Source organism: Cydia splendana, chromosome Z (genome assembly GCF_910591565.1).
Source record: "Cydia splendana chromosome Z, ilCydSple1.2, whole genome shotgun sequence".
Classification (NCBI taxonomy): domain Eukaryota; kingdom Metazoa; phylum Arthropoda; class Insecta; order Lepidoptera; family Tortricidae; genus Cydia; species Cydia splendana.
Window position 1 is genome coordinate 15,989,377 of NC_085987.1, and position 16,775 is coordinate 16,006,151.

A 16,775-nucleotide genomic window follows, 5' to 3' on the forward strand; every position below is an offset into this window, starting at 1 on the left:
TTTTTTTTAATCCATCAGACAGCGAGTATGTCACACCATAGACTAATAAATGTATTTCTAATATTGGCTTCATGTAAATTGGCCACAGAAAACCGCCTTGGCAGCAACTTGGCAGAATCTTTATAAAAATAGTAGGTGAGTATTGTATTCTTTGATACAGTAGGCAGGGAAATTTTATTTTTATAATATACATTTTTTTTTGGTTTAGAATATAATAGTTTTCTGAGTATGATGGCCGCTACAAGCCTAGTGGAGTCCAGACGTGATGATCAAATCGACCGATTTGATCAGAAATGAAATTGGCGTCAATTTCCAATGTAATCACCAAATTTAGATTTATGGTGATATTATAATATATTAGAGCCCTCTAAATTGAAAAAAAATGCCCCAAAACGAAAATACTGGCGTCACAAATTGGCGTTGAGATTGAGAAATTGAGATACTAACTCTGTTGTTGCAAACTAAACATTAATCGTTTGGGCGGTCGCCAACGTTTCAAATGCAACGCTCTGTTTACCATTATTCTAATGGTATTATCTAGGAAGTGTCGACAGTCCTCTGCTCCCATTTCTTCAGTAAGGAACTGTTCTAATCCTTTCATTAAGTCAGGATCCTTGATATCGTCTTCTGGGTCTATGCCAATGCTGAAAAGCAATTATAATTATTTTTGTATTAATTCGATCAGGTACGGACCTAATAGGGACAGTAGGGACTTAACATCGCAATTATTAATCGAGTCGAGGACGATATAGGTCTATTTGGTATTACCTATCCGAGGAAGGTAAAATAGTATTAATAATAAGTACCTTGACTGTACAAAGTTAAGTATAGAGTAGCACTAGGCACAATACCTCGGAGTAATTAACAATGGAGCCGCCATTAACAGGCGTTCCCCTCTGTCGAAAATAGGCGGCCAATGGTCAACCACATGTCAACCATATGTATGGACTGACGTTTATCTGACATGACGTACCTATACATTTGATGTGCCCCTCCCCCGCAAAAAACGGCAGACTATTTTGTACCGAAAATTTTAGACATGGCGTCTCCGTTGGTTATATCCTCTAAGTTTGCGTCCGCACTTGGACCGCACGGCCTGATTCGATCGGACATTTTAATCAGATTGGCGAAAAATAGACTCGTCTGGACACGCTTTCACCGTTAAAAGCGATTTGTGATATAAATAGATGGTCAAGCAAATCTTGTCAGTAGAAAAAGGCGCGAAATTCAAATTTTCTATGAGAGGATCTCCTAGTGAGTATTATATTCTTTGGAGAGGATACCCCTTCGCGCCTACTTTTTTCAAATTTGCCGCCTTTTTCGACTGACAAGATCTGCTTGACCATTGCGAAATTTGATCGATCAAAGTTGTTGCAACGTCTGTACAAGTCTTAATAGACGGCCGTACCGGACTCGATCTTGGTCCGATCAGAGGCCTGTTCGATCGTGTGAAATGCTGCGTTTACATGCTGGGCCAACGTACGAATGAGATAGCAATATCGCTTGCTCCGTCTACCGCATAACTGCGTCCCTTATAGTGATAACACACTATCGCACCGCACCAAGCTCATTGTGCGACGCACCCATAAGTAAGAGCGAGAAAGCGATATCTCTTTCTCGCTCTTACTTATCGGTGCGTCGCATAATGACCTTGGTGCGGTGCGATAGTGTGTTATGGCCATTATAATGTCTACTGATGACCGCACGAGACGAGGCACACGTTCGCTCGTGTGAAAGGTGGTCCGTAAGGCCCTACCATTGGTAAGGCCGTTAAGGACGCACCTATAAGTGAGAGCGAGAAAGAGTTATTTTGACCGCACTAAGGCCCAATCCGTCCGGACCAATTTTGCGGTCCTGTACGCCTGTCTATTATGGCTTTAATGATTGATTTATAAAATAAGTTTTATCTCTTTTATTAATTAAATGTAAATGCCATATTTAATTTTATAAAATAATAAAAATAAAATGCTCCTAGAAATATATATATATAGGAATAAAGAAATTCCGCACAAGTTTGATAATGCATATTTTTTCTAGCTTTAAAATTCTACTGCCAACCTACAGGTACTTGCGCTTTAGTTGCCATGTTGATATTTTCTTTCTTTTTCCGTCACGCACCGCCTCACATGTATTTGAGTCGGGAACGACAACGAGAAACGATCACGAAAGAAACCACGAGAACAATGGTGGCTGCTAAAGTATTTTAGATGGCAGTGTTCTCTTGGGTATGGCAGTATCGTGTTATTTCAATGAATTTCGACAAATGTTGAAGATTAACCAAGAAAATCTATTATAAGCACAGAACAGGACCTTTGGAAATGTCTACAATGCATTTTATGGTCCATCCTTTGCCTGGCACTGAGGATCAATTGATAGACAGGTAAGCATATTTTAGAATAAGTGCTTTTATACGACTCCATTATGAATATCTAAAGAACTGCGATAATTTCTGCTTATGTTAATATTTCCGAAATATGGCTTGGATTATAGCAAAATCAACGAAGGCCACGTTTTCATGCTTTCGTAAATATTGTCGCACTAAGATGTCCGTCCCATCAAAATGGGCAGTGTTTTATCTAGTCGATTTACTACACGATTTATTCACAAATGATGGCGTAATAAGATAATGAGTGGGGTCATATCGTGAGTTATTCGTTAAATCTATAATCATCAATGTATGACTAGACACTATGATAAATAGTAATAAATTAGCTCTCCTACCTGCATAATTCGTAGTAATTGCTTCTTCTAATAACTGTTATAATTTAGATCAGAAAAATGCAGATTACGATTATTTACATTATTTTTATCAAACAACTACTTGTTCATACCTACTATCATCAATCAATATCATTACAGGTACAAAGAAAACAATTTTTGAGTAACAGTAGTTTAGAAATAGTGAGTAATAACAAGGAACCACAAATTCTTAGCTAGAGTCTTGTGATTCAGTGCAAGGCCTGCAGTGTCATAATTTATGTTAGTCATCAGATTAATGAAGACTAGCACCTGTCAATATTTTCCATTCTACTAATTTAAGACTGCAAACTATTAGTAAAATAATAACAAATTTTGACCATCTAATTATTTAGTACCTTCCGGGCCGTTAGAGATAGACTGCAACTCTACAGCAATTTGTATGGGAACTGCACCCCAACTGCAACATCGGCATGCAGTTCCATCTGTATTGGTCTTTAGTGAAACTGATTTGCAGAAATTAACTTTAGTTATTCTAATTTTATATTCAACTTTTTCAGTTAGTTGGTATGCTGCATCTCATGAACCATGATAGGTGGACAGTTGAACTTTGGTGCTGCTATAACAATGTGAAATATATTAAATATGCATTTCTGTAATAATTTAATTTCACTGTTATTCATTAGGATTTTTTTTTCATTATAGGTGCCCCAATCAATATGTTAATTTGCACATATTATGAATCTAACTATATTTCTATATTATTTCTATCACACCCAAGAAGAAACGGAAGGATTTATATTTAATTCAAACCTTTCTTGAACCAAATAAGGAATTATTCCTCATTACATAGCTTTTTCAAAAAATGAAATTCATCTCAATTTACTTATGTAACAAGTTTCAAATTAAAAAATAGGCAAATTTTGTATGGTGGGTCTTACAAGGTTAATTATAAGTATATCACGACTTTAGAAACCAAAAAGATAATCATAATTTATTTCAAAGAATGCTTCAATATTTCTGACACTAGGCCAAACTCAGAAATCATTATACAACTTTTTGAGTTTCTTAATATGACCAAGAACTATTCAGGTTCCTCCTGGGCATGTGTATTTTATTTCCTAAGTGCCTTAAAACAAGTCCTACTATGGGACTTGACACATTCAGCGCCGAAAACCCGACTATCGGGTATTTTATGATTTCGTTCCCAGGCCAGACGACCCGATAGTCGGGATTGTGGTACTACTGCTTTATATGACGAAATTGTTGTGGTCTGGGGCGGATGTTTTGTTTAGCTGGGTGGCAATGAATGTGTTAATTGAGTAGTAGTTGGTACTTATTTTACTGTGTATTATGGTGCAGTCCTATCATTAAAAATACTGAGAGTTTTCTTCCTAATATTATGAAAAAAATTATGGTATTTTATTTAAGTGGGGCTCCCATACAACAAACATGATTTATTGCCGTTTTTTGCGTAATGGCACGGAACCCATCGTGCGCGAGTCCGACTCGCACTTGGCCGGTATTTCTCGTGTACCATTAACTCAAGCAAACGTTCTTGGAGGTCAACAATGTTAATTCTTTTAGACATAATAATTATGTTTTCTGTAAGAGTATGAAAAATATTTCTATCAATTTACTCATTTCAAAGCAAGAGTCAAACCAATCTGAAGCCTTTGTACCTTCTGAATCTTCTATAGTGATGTTTTCAGTATTTTACACTATGTTAAAAAACAGTATTCCAAATTTATCAGATCAGAGTTTTATTTTCTTCCAATTGAACACTAGAGCCATTAACGTCGAATATTGTTTGCTTACACTCTACATTCCAAATATTGTAGGCATAAGATCTCAAGTAAAAACCCAAAACATAGTCTTCTTCTTGTAAAGTTGAAGGCAAACTGTTATTTCTACTGATTCAGAGTAACAGACGTATATTAGATAGGTAAAGTCTCAAATCACTTACCATCACCCACAAAAACGAAACATTTGAGAATCAAAACCATAGTTTAGTCCAGAAAAAGACTGGTTTAATATTAATCAAAAAGCATTAATCACAGAAATATAGAAAATCTTCATGGTCAGAATACTTACGTAGTTAAAAAGACAAGGTGCTAATATTTATTACTAATACATGCCATTTTGGTTGGATCACCACTGTCTGTCTGTAGTGTCTGTCACTCTGGCCACTTCACCATTCTATGACCATATTTGTATCATGGCACTCGTATGTTTAAGATAATCACCTTATCTTGTATTTGAAATTTTCAAAATGGTATTTAGTTTTATACATGTACAGTCACTACTCGGGATTGTTTTGCCATTTAGGGTTCTTGCTAAATTGGAAATTCTATAGCGTAAGTATTGAACAACCAATTTAGCTACGACCCTAAATGGCGCAACAATCGCGGAGCGTGATGGTACATTGAATATGACATTGAAGTTAAATAAAAGTTTCCCATTACAGACTTAAAGAAGTAGCAGAACGATGGAATCGGTACGGGACCGGCGCCGGCTCCTCGGCGCTGAGCTCGCTGCGCGGCGTGCGCGCCGTGGCCGCGGGCCCGGCCCACATCGCCTGCTTGCTCGAAGACGGAACCATTTGCCGAGCTGCATTTTCTATTATACCTGACCGATTGGACTTGAGCAAAACTGACGCTAGCAAGAGCGGCGGAAATGGAGGCGGAGGCAGCGGGGGTGGAGGGACGAGTGGGGGGAAGCAAAGTGGCAGCGGTGGTGGTTGCGGATCAAGACAACAACCTCGGACCAGAGCACGTATCATGAGGAATTCCATTCGCACGGCCACAAGCTCGCAAGGTATGAACCAAATAGTTACCAGCTGTGTACACACGGTGTTCTTTTTAAACTGCGTTAACTTGGGGGTACAGCTAAATAACGAAGTTGTTGTAACACGGACATACGTATTTAAATCCATTAAACAATTGAAAACTATAATTTTGATATAATGATATAATTATGTCATTCATAGTTTACAAGTGTTTGAAGCCTTTGGGTTTTGGTTGGTTTAAATATAATGCCAGTGTTACAACAACGCTAATTATGCAGCATTTAAATATTCTGAATGAATAATAAATGACGAAAATTAACTATACTATTTCGTTTCCTTAAATGTACTTTACGTAGCCATATGCCGAAATGACGGAGTTGTATAAAACACCGTGTATAATTTCGGTTTATACTTTGTAAAGGACTAGTGGTCAAAATTGTTATAAATATTCAAACCAACTATTTTCTCACGGATTTTTTAATATAGATAATAGAAATCCGTTAGTATTTATTGGTTATCAACATGTGTTTAAACTGTTTGGAACAGGGTCCACGAGCCGCGCCGCGGGCGTAATAATCGGCGCGTCAGGCTCGGGCCGCGTGGTGTCCGTGCCCGCGCCTTTCGTGCCCGAGGACCTGGTCACGCAGGCGCAAGTGGTCCTGCAGGGCAAGAGCCGAAACCTTATAGTTAGAGAATTACAGGTGACTCTACTGTTTGTATATAATAATAATAATAATAATTCAGCCTATATACGTCCCACTGCTGGGCACAGGCCTCCCCTCACTCGCAAGAGGGCATGGGCTGTAATACCCACGCTGGCCCAATGCGGATTGGGGACTTCACGTACACCTTTTGAGTTTCTTCGCAGATGTATGCAGGTTTCCTCACGATGTTTTCCTTCACCGAAAAGCAAGTGGTAAATATCAAATGATATTCCGTACATAAGTTCCGAAAAACTCACTGGTACGAGCCAGGATTTGAACCCGCGACCTCCGGATTGAAAGTCGGACGTCATATCCACTCGGCCACCACCGCTACTGTCTGTACATACTTCATTTTGTAGTCAATAGTCATTATCATACAAATATTTAAAAAACTACAGGTGAGTTCTACATGCTTAATTTCGTAGTAAATACTCACTACTATATAAATGAGATATCTTTAGTAAGTCTTGACTTTAGATGACAGTAGTTTATTCTATGATTTGGCGTTTGCACCTTTAAAAGTTTGCCGCAAATTAGCCCCCCAGAACTGACCGCGATGTCCCGTGCTGCCCCTGGCAATGGCCCCTTTTGGTTATAGGACTAATACAGTCCTGATTTAAGATACCTGGAGAACTAAGTTGTGTTGTGTTTAAAATATTATAGGAGTAAATATTCTATGAACAGTCAGCCATACTATTAGCTTAGCACTCCTACATTTTGCTGGCTATGTATATGTTGGAAAATGTTTTGATGTTCAAAGCAATGCAATGTTACAATGCAGATAAAAGAACATCAAGATAACCTTATCTTTAAACCTAGAAGTATAACTTATTATTTTTATAGGGAGACAGAAAATGAGCCAATCACCTAAGATTTCGTTGTACATACAAACAAATCATTTTATTAATAATTGTACAACTGAGAGACCTTTCTTTTACAATGTCCAGCCCAAATTGGCATTACCCAACTTATACTCCATTCCAGATAACATTAGACACTCGAATATTAGGGACCAGACAGGATTAGGGATTCCAAACCTTTTTTGTGTGTGTTTCTGTGTGGGCTCAGTTCAAATGTAACTTTAAGTAATTTTGTTAAGTTATTTTACAAATGTTACTTGGTATTTCTAAAATTGTGCAATTTTATAGTAATAGAGACAAGGATATTGGTTTCTGCGAAGTGGTAATATTATTATTATTTAAGGTATCTTTGTGCTCATTACAATAATAACTTTTTACCTGTAAGTAAAAAAAAAAAAAACAAGATGCAATCATAATTATAGTCTTTATTTTATCAATTAAATTAGCGGCCCACCCCGGCATCGCACGAGTAGTACAGTGTGATGTTTTCCGACATCAATATTATAGCAAACATCGTCATATTTCAACGAATTTACTCAACATTTTCAAATTATACACCTAAACCTACCTCAAGAATCACTCTATTGATAGGTGATATCCGCATGAACATCCATTCAGTAGTTGTATTCTACACAGAAAAGCCTAAACACATAAAACTACTAGACGGGCCCGCAGCTCCGCTCGCGTAAATGAAATAAAGAGTTCGACTTATGTTTAGTTAAATACCGACCTTATTATGTATTCAACCCTGCCATGGTTTAAAACTGTGATAGGGATTTCTTATTTGTAGCCGTTATTTGGATAACTCAATTCGTAAATTAGTCAAAAAATGATGTGATTTGATAAAAGGCAAGATTGTATTTTTTCATCTACACGTATTTATTTAAAACTTGTTTCAAGATAAAATTATTATTTGTTCTTATAAGCCTAGTTGCAAAAATGTTCATTAGATTAATTTTCGCCTTAAGACGAATATGGACGACCACCGCCCTTAAATCGCCTTTTCATACAAACATAGGTAGTCTAGTCCTCTCGGTCTTGCGATAGCTCTCGCCAGTCGCCATGGCCGAGGTTGAGCAGGTCTTGAGCAACTACGTCGTTTCAGCGGTACCTAGGACGTCCACTCGGGCGTCTCCCATTTTGTGATTTTGTTGTCCCAAGTACCTGCGCTCTCTTCACGGCACGATCCTCTCCCATTCTCTCTAAGTGTCCGAGCCACCACTGAATTTAGCCGCTTTTGTCTCTCAATATTTCGCCACTATATCGGACCACATCCTTATTTCTATGGCAACAAAATTATATTACGATATTTGGCTGACTGCTGACTGTACATTTGCTTATTTTTATCAGGTCACTCAATAATATCTGAACATGCACTTTAATCTACCTACATTAATGTAGTAAATAAAGGTAGTGGACCCCGCAGTAATTCCTCAGCCAGAAAAAACTTTACAGTATGATAAAGTATCAATAAATAAAAAGTATTGTATAAATTTCCAAAGAATAATAATATTAGAATTAAAGTAAATACCTAAAGTTTTAAATCGTTAATATCTTTTTACGGAAAAATGCTCCGTTCAAACTTTCTTCACCAGACATATTCATGTAACGTATTGCAACAATATATGAAATATCAAAAAAATATCCCAGCAGAAATACCAGTATTAATAAAATAAAATTTTTTGGCGTGTCTTGGACCGGAAAATTGCTCAGTCTAATTTTTTCACTGGAATGCCATTTTATTGCCGTTTTATACCTACAAAATGAAAATCTAAAAATTTTCCACTCTCAGTTTTTAATAGTTCTATAATGCATACATTTCGATACGCATTTTTTTTGGATTTTTTTACCCACTGCGCCAAATTATATTCTAAGATCATATAAGAAGAAAAAAATGACAGAGCAATTTTCCGATGAAAATGAGCGTCAAAAATGAAGTATCATAAAAAAATATTCTCATGTTTGACAACACTTTTAGATTTTTTTCTAGTATCACATACTGATACAAATAACTTATTTTGTAAAATAATTTTGGACTGAGGAATTACTCGGTTCAATATATAATCAGATTTGTGTTTTTACCTAACTTAGGAGTGTTTTTTTTTTGGATATTTATAATGTTAGTCTCGGCTCATACTATACAATAACCAAGCTAAATTTCATCGACTGAGAAATTAATGCATGGGTCTCCATACAACAACTTGCTTCATTTACTACACTACATAACTTACTATCAACTTTGTATTTTTGGCCCATCTCAGCATTCTTAGCCCGGTCCCCGGACGAATGGCAATGTTTGCCGAAGCCGTGAAAGTCAATCTGAATAATATAACTCAAAAATAAATTTAAAACAACAAAATACAAATTGATAATAATAATATAGTAATTACGTTGATTGATAAGAATGATAAGTCATATATGACATAAATCACTCGTATGGGCTCTATAGACTAAGGTTGAGGTTGACAGCACTTTTTATTTTAAGTACTTCGTGTAAAAAAACTCAGAAATACCTGTATACCAACATGACAAACATAATTTAGTTTACTTTAACTTACGGATTATTTGGTCTAATCTGTAGCACCGCCAAACGAAAGCAACCGAGAGTTGCCGAGAAATGGCCGATGTCGTAAAATGAAGATTGTTATGAAAATTTATTTTCCTTATTGTAAATTAAATACGCATCGGAAGCGATAGTTTTTATGCTCTAGTTCTATTCCCATATGTAGATAATTGATTTGAACAGGTTTTTCTTATCATACGTGCGTCGTATTCGAGAAACGTGTCAAAAACTTTTTTAGAAATTTGTAAGGCGCCATCTCGCTTTTTCCCTCGTTTTTTTATCCCGTTCTGGTTTTTCAATTTTATATATATGATACAAGCCTGATTAAGTTAAATTATGTTTTATCCCTTTCTTATGTATAAGTCAAAATGACAGATAAAGACGAACGAATTCAGGCCAGTGACGCGTTTATGAATAACGCCATTAATCTTTCGTCCCACGTTCGTTTTGAAAAGCCTGCTATGTTATGACACCACATTAATTAATTAATAAAAAAAAATAAAAAATAATCCCTACAGTTCAATTAGAATGTGTACGAGATTGTCTAACTGTGGATGGATAGAGACGGACAGACAGACATGGAGCAAAACTAGCAAGTTTCCTAGTTGTCTTTGGAGCCCTATAAACATGGAAAAATTGCTGTAAACAATCATGGCAATTTCTTACAACCGGTTGTTTTAGGTGTTTTACTCAGTAACTTTATTTATTGTAAACTACAATTATGATTGACATGTGATACATAAATTGCTCTATAAAGAACCATTTTTCATTCGGTCTAACCTTATGTTATGAGTAGTCTCCTAAACCCAAACTTAAAGCGGGCCAATATCAATGGGCTAGTTATAAATATGATGATATTGTTTCAGCGTACAAACCTTGACGTAAACTTGGCGGTGAACAACCTATTGTCTCGCGACGACGAGGAGGGCGAGGAGCCGGAGAGCGGCGAGGGCGGCGACGGCTACGTCCCCGAGGACCTCATCTCGCTGCTAGACGGCGGCTTCCACGCGGCGCAGCAGGACAACTCGGTCATCATCGACGCCGACGCGATGTTCTCCGAGGACATCTTCGGGTACGCGGCTATCAGAAGGTACACCCGCCACGCTCTGCTCTCCTCTCTCCGTCACCTCCTGCCTGTAACGTGTTCAACACCTACCTCACGACCCGATCTATTGGCACGCTCATGCTTACGCCGATCCCGTTGTTTATTAAAAGTCTTATTATTTTGCACGTATTTTAACTTTTGAGTTTACCTTAGATATATAGTGCAGATGCATCGGGAAGGGAGTCCCCACACTATTAATCGATGCGAAATCGGTTCAAGTCGATCAGGCCGCGGACTGGACGCACGCGGGCGGAGCGGCAAGCCGTCGCTGCTGTCGTCTAAAGCAGGCACTGGGCGCCGCTAGCGATAGTTTGCGCGACACAATCAAAATGTATTGACTAGAATTAATCTGTTTTGGACGACAGCGGCGGCGGTTCGCCATGCCGCGCGCCGCGTGCGTCCAGTTCGCGGCCTCACGCATCACCACTTATTGGATTATGGCGTTAGATTATTTTGGTTGAGGATGATGTCGAGTGCGTTTTTCTAAAGTATGGCGTAGGGTTGAGGAATTCGATACCATACAAGTCAGTAGTCACGTCCGTCACATACCGAAAAAAAGTGACAACTGTTCAGTCGTAATACATTGACTCGACATAAAACTCTTTTTGACCGACGGCATACGACTTCGCGTCAATAAGGGTTGGTTGCACCAAACCGTCTCTCACCAGTCGCCATTACAACGTTCACTACTTTCACTAGTTTAAATTATATAGCTGAAGTTTCAAATCACCATATGTAATGTTGATCAGTCGTCAATTGTGCTTGGTGCGGCCGGTCCTATGTAGGGACTCCCTTATCAGCTTATTGACAACTTTAATATAAAATGTTTAAAATGTAGTCGCAGTGGTGGTAACAACAGCGGGCGCGGGACGGTGAATCGCGAGAGTAGCAGCTCGACGCAGGAGCGGCCGTCGGAGTTCAGCCGGTGGCGCGACCGCCAGTACTTCGGGCCGCGCAGGTGGCTCGAGTCCGCGCTCCGCGACACCTCCTGGGATAAGGACAACAGTAATCATTTGCTTAATTAATAACTATTTTATTGCGATCCCATGTGGGTTAAATTGCGTAACTAAAATTGTTTAACATTTTTGGGTGTATGCTTCCAATAAGAGTAGAAAGTTCTCAAATGGACTTATATTCTAAACCAACCTAATTGAGAGAAAATGTAGTTAAAATTCATTTAGTAATTTATCAGACTCGGATCTTTCTATTGCTGATGAAAAACCCAACTCCATTATTTTATATTTTTTTAGCCGAAAGCAAGAAAAAAGATTCTGCTATGGCTGCGTCTCCGCTTTGGGTGTCCGAGGAGTTAGAATATTGGGACAGCAACATCCGATTCACGCACATAGCCGCGACGTACAGCGAGCTCGTTGCTATCTCCACGCAGGGCCAACTCCACCAGTGGCGATGGGCTGACGCACACCCTTACCAGCGCACAGACGTAAGTCATTAGACTTCTTAAGTAACAATTTTAGGCATGAGGTATTTGTCTGTTGTAAGGGTCAATTTTGAAGTGTTTCTTTATGCCATAGGATCTTCTTAACAACAATCATTGATAGTTTTGGATGAGTCAGAGACAAATTTATTGTAGGTAACGACTAACGAGAGTTAGTAATATTTTGTATTCCTGATATACCTATACGAAAACACAGATTAACATTTAGCTGTTCAGGAGAAAGTTATAACTACTGTTTTTACTACTACTTTTATTTGCTTTATTGAATTATTCAGTAATTGAGCATAGCGAAAGAAATTGAGTTGGACAAAAGAACTTTTTTCAATTAAAAAATTAATTTTGTGATTCATTTATTTTCTGTAATTTTATATCAGTGTAAACAATATCTATTTGCCCACAAGACAATTTTGTAGAAAAAAGTATTTGCTTAGCGAGCCACTTGCAATACTTACATATTAATTTTCATGTAATGTATTTTTCACCACACCAGCTCGGAAAGGCTTACTTTGCACTTCAAAAACGGATAGCAAAGTTGCACTTTGCTATCAGTAATTCACATGTGAGGCAAAGTAATCAAATGCAAATTTTGAGTTGTTTTCTTATGTTTGCTGGTAGAATTGACTTTTAAATGATGATTTTGGATGATAAATATTTAATAACATTCATTTGAATTTGATTTTGTTTGATATTTTACATTTAATCTTTGCTTCGGGTTGGTGTGGTGAAAAATTTTGTGTTTCACTTGGGGGCAAATTTTGTTTAACCCTCATGCTTTGAAACCCTCGCAACGCTCAAGATTCCATTCTTCGAACCACTTGCTACGCTCCTGGTTGAATTTTGGAATCTTTCGCTTGCTCGGGTATCAATATTAGCACGAGCGGTTAAACAACAACTTTGCCCCCTTGTAAAACAAATAACTATTGAACCCTTTGAACGCCACGCCTATGATGTATGCACCTATGTCAGAAATGTCAGAATGCACGAAGGTTGATATTGTGCTGTAGCCGCGCGTGTCAGTTGACGTCATAGTCTGGGAATCTTCTAGACGGAGTTTATTGCAATTATTTCATGAAACCGATGCTGCCAAAAATACGGTTGTGCGGGGGACGAGGTGAGCGAGGTCCCGTGCCGTGATTGGTCCGTTAACGACACGGACGTCACACAAAGACACTTTCGACTCGAAAATGGAGTAAAACTACCGTATTTGTGGCAGAGGGGGTAGAGCTACTATGCTCAGTCTGGAGGATGTCTTGTCTGTGGTTAACGGCTTTGGCGGTCAAATGGTTAATAAACAGTAATCCCCATATTCATAAAACTTTACGGGCCTGATTTGTTTTATTTCTTTGTTACAAATACATAAGTCAAAATGACAGATTAAGACAAACGATTATTAGCTAATTGATGTTTGTAGCGCGTTTATGAATAAGGGGGTTAATATGTACAGTCGAATGTTTTATGTTATGACCCATTTTGTACCTTATCACAGTGACGATAGTGAGAAGGTACGAAAAGGGTCATAAATTAATACTTTCGACCGTACTTATATTTCTTTGTGTATGCAAAATAAAATATTTACACAATTCCAGCTATGTCCGCTCCGCCATTGTATTCCGTGTGTGCCATTTCCATCTTTCTCCCTTTTCTAAAAATTAAATGGCTATCCATAGAGCTTAAGCTTTTTACATACCATATTACATCGAAATCGGTTCAGTAGTTTAGCCGTCAAACAAGGTGACATGATATAGACATGGACGTGCATATAATACTTAAATTTTCAAAATAAAGAAGTAATAATGAATAAAAAAAATATGCAAAATTATTACGAAGTTCAATAAGCCTTTTTCAAAATAATAAGAAACTAATATAATGTGGCTACACACATACACTAACATGGCTATGGCTATTTTAATCTATACAAGTTCAAGTTTTATTATTTTCGTATTAGTATAAACAGAGAAAATTGAGTGTATAGAGGCTTATTGACTATTGTCATTGCACAGTCACAGTTGAAATAAAACTAAAAGAATAGAAATATCATATGGATAAATAATATTACATATTTTTTGAGAACGCCATTTGACTTTGACCCATGTTCTTTTACTAATTATGTGTTAAAATTGTTAAATATCAAAAGGTGTCTCCATCTACACAAGTATAGCCCAAAGGGATGGGGCCATCTTTTCGAGCATACATTTTTCTTGAATTTACACTTTTTCTTGATCTGATACACTTCATAGATCTTTGCTATCAAGTACTACGCGATTGCTGTGCGCCGCGGTCTATTGATGACCCACAGATACAGATTATGTTTAACGCAATGCCACTGATTCTTATTGTAATTATATGCGCCCCTCACTGCTTATAATTATATTATGATATAATTATATATGATATAAATAAATAAAAGTTCCAGCACGGCTACCACGAGTTGACATTTGATATTTACGTTAGCAACTGCGTGAACTCGATCGCATTCCCTCTATTACAACAATACATCAACGCAGTCGCTAACGTAAACGTTTTATTTCCGTTAATTTCAAGGGTGCATTCCTGAGCTTAAATCAAGTAACTTTCTCAAAAACACCGGTATTCTAATTAACTCCATTTCGGAGATAATCAATAATTTAAGTTAAAAACTCAATTCTGAACACAGGTGGCGCCTTAGAGAATGTAACCAAATGGAGTAGTCATTAACAGGCGTTCCTCTCTGTCGAAAATAGGCGGCCAATGGTCATACACATTGTATGAACTGACGTTTATCTGACATGGCTATTTTTACGTTTCCTATACATTTTTGCGTGCCCTCCCCCGCAAAAATCGGCAGACTGTTTCATACCGAGAATTACAGACAAAGCGTCTCCGTTTGGTTATATCCTCTAAGGGTGTCGCTGTTATCGAATAGATTTTAACGGACAGATTTAAAGCATCCGCGAGATCGAATAGAGGGTTTAAAATAAAAAACAATTTCTTGTTACCAGAAACTAATTGCACTGCAAAATTCCTGAATCTCGTGAGCACCTATCGAGATTGTCAGGGCTGATTTAGCGATTTTGTTTCTACGGTAGTTAATTGACCATAATCGTGTAACATAAAAAGGTGGACTTTTGTAGGTACTTAACATTCTTCGCCAAATTCAAATATGTAATGCATTTTTGTTGGTGGTTGAAGGCGTCTGGTGCGGGATGCGCGTACCACCCTCGTTCCAACTGGTTGGGGCTGGCGGCCGGCGAGCGCGTGGTCAGCGTCGGCGCAGCCGGCATCCGCGTGTCCGTGCTCTCCGACACCGGCAGGATCGCCACCTTCCTCGATGAATCCATCGGTATATAACACTGGCATTTTTGTTTCAACACGTCTTTATTTACATCCTCAAACACAAAAGTTGTATCTTCTGTTACCGAAAAGAAGGATACTAAGCCTAGTTTGCGTGTAGATGTGATTTATATCGGCGAAGACCTCCCTCTTCGTAGTTATGATATCAAAATTATGGTTACTTGTTTCGACGATGTTCTTAACTCTAGGAAATAGAAAAGACAAATGAAAACCTAAATGTATTTCAATATAATATTTCCTTCCAGCGCATGCACTAGGCGCATCACGCTTAGAGCATCCTCTACAGACATTCTCGGAGTTTGGCTCCGACAGGGCTATATCACTGCACGTGTGCTCACTGTACACTGTTGCTAGACTGGAATCAGGAGCGCTTTATTGGTGGTAAGTACAATGCATGTTTGGTAGCGCTGATGGCTTAGCGGCAAGAGTGTGCGACTTTCAATCCGGAGGTCGCGATTTCATACCCCGCCTCGTACCAATGAGTTTTTCGGAACTTATGTACGTAATATAATTAGATATTTACCAGTCGCTTTTCGGTGAAGGAAAAATCGTGAGGAAACCGGACTAATTCCAACAAGGCCTAGTTTCTCCTCTGGGTTGGAAGGTCAGATGGCAGTCGCTTTCGTTAAAACTAGTGCCTACGCTGATTCTCGAGATTAGTTGCCAAGCGAACCCCAGGCTCCCATGAGCTGTGGCAAAAAGCCGGGATAACGCGAGGAAGATGATGAAGTATGCTTGTTTGGCGAATCACAAAGGCCCACTGCCATGCCTAAAGTCCAGCCTAGTCTAACATGAAACAGACGGGACGTTCATTGCCTAAAAACGTCCTTGTAGCTTGCGACTTTATGTATAGTATAATCAAACCATTTAAGAAAAATCTGACTACACTTATGCAAAAAAATTAAACTATGCATTCACAGTAATAATAGTAAGAAATAAGGCAAAAATGCATCGGATTCAGACAGGTTTTTTGCGCGTTGGCGAGTACGATAATTACTTCCAACATGTAACAGTAGGTCGTGAGTAAGGTCGTAACTAACAGGTGTTTCGGAATGCTATAATACAACATCGCGTAGAATATTATTGTGTCCTAGCCCTAATGATGAATAGTACATTATTGTCGAGGCTCGGAAGTAGCTATTTGCAGGCTGAGGATTCGTTTTAAACGGACGACCTTGGGAGTCCGTTTAATTGAATCCGAAGCCAGCAAGTAGCCTTCCAGCCGAGTCATATATAGTGCTTTTCTCAAAAATGGTGCAAGAAATATAAATA

The 16,775-nt window shown here is 38.2% G+C and overlaps 1 protein-coding gene across 15 annotated transcripts in view; it reads left to right on the forward strand.

The window, feature by feature from the left end:
- Nucleotides 1-2,067: 2,067 nt before the first annotated feature.
- Nucleotides 2,068-16,775, forward strand: part of LOC134804694 (E3 ubiquitin-protein ligase hyd) — a 48,355-nt gene continuing 33,647 nt past the window's right edge. For 5 of the 15 annotated variants that reach the window (XM_063777822.1, XM_063777817.1, XM_063777820.1 and 2 more), the window contains exons 1-8: nt 2,071-2,380; nt 5,165-5,514; nt 6,032-6,186; nt 10,479-10,702; nt 11,556-11,722; nt 11,968-12,158; nt 15,342-15,492; nt 15,749-15,884. In XM_063777822.1, coding sequence (XP_063633892.1) covers nt 2,319-2,380; nt 5,165-5,514; nt 6,032-6,186; nt 10,479-10,702; nt 11,556-11,722; nt 11,968-12,158; nt 15,342-15,492; nt 15,749-15,884 — 1,436 coding nt within the window. In that variant the 5' untranslated portion in view covers nt 2,071-2,318. Of the gene's footprint in view, nt 2,381-5,164; nt 5,515-6,031; nt 6,187-10,478; nt 10,703-11,555; nt 11,723-11,967; nt 12,159-15,341; nt 15,493-15,748; nt 15,885-16,775 lie in introns of all 15 variants that reach the window. The other 10 variants (XM_063777816.1, XM_063777830.1, XM_063777819.1 and 7 more) reach the window with 5 other exon arrangements.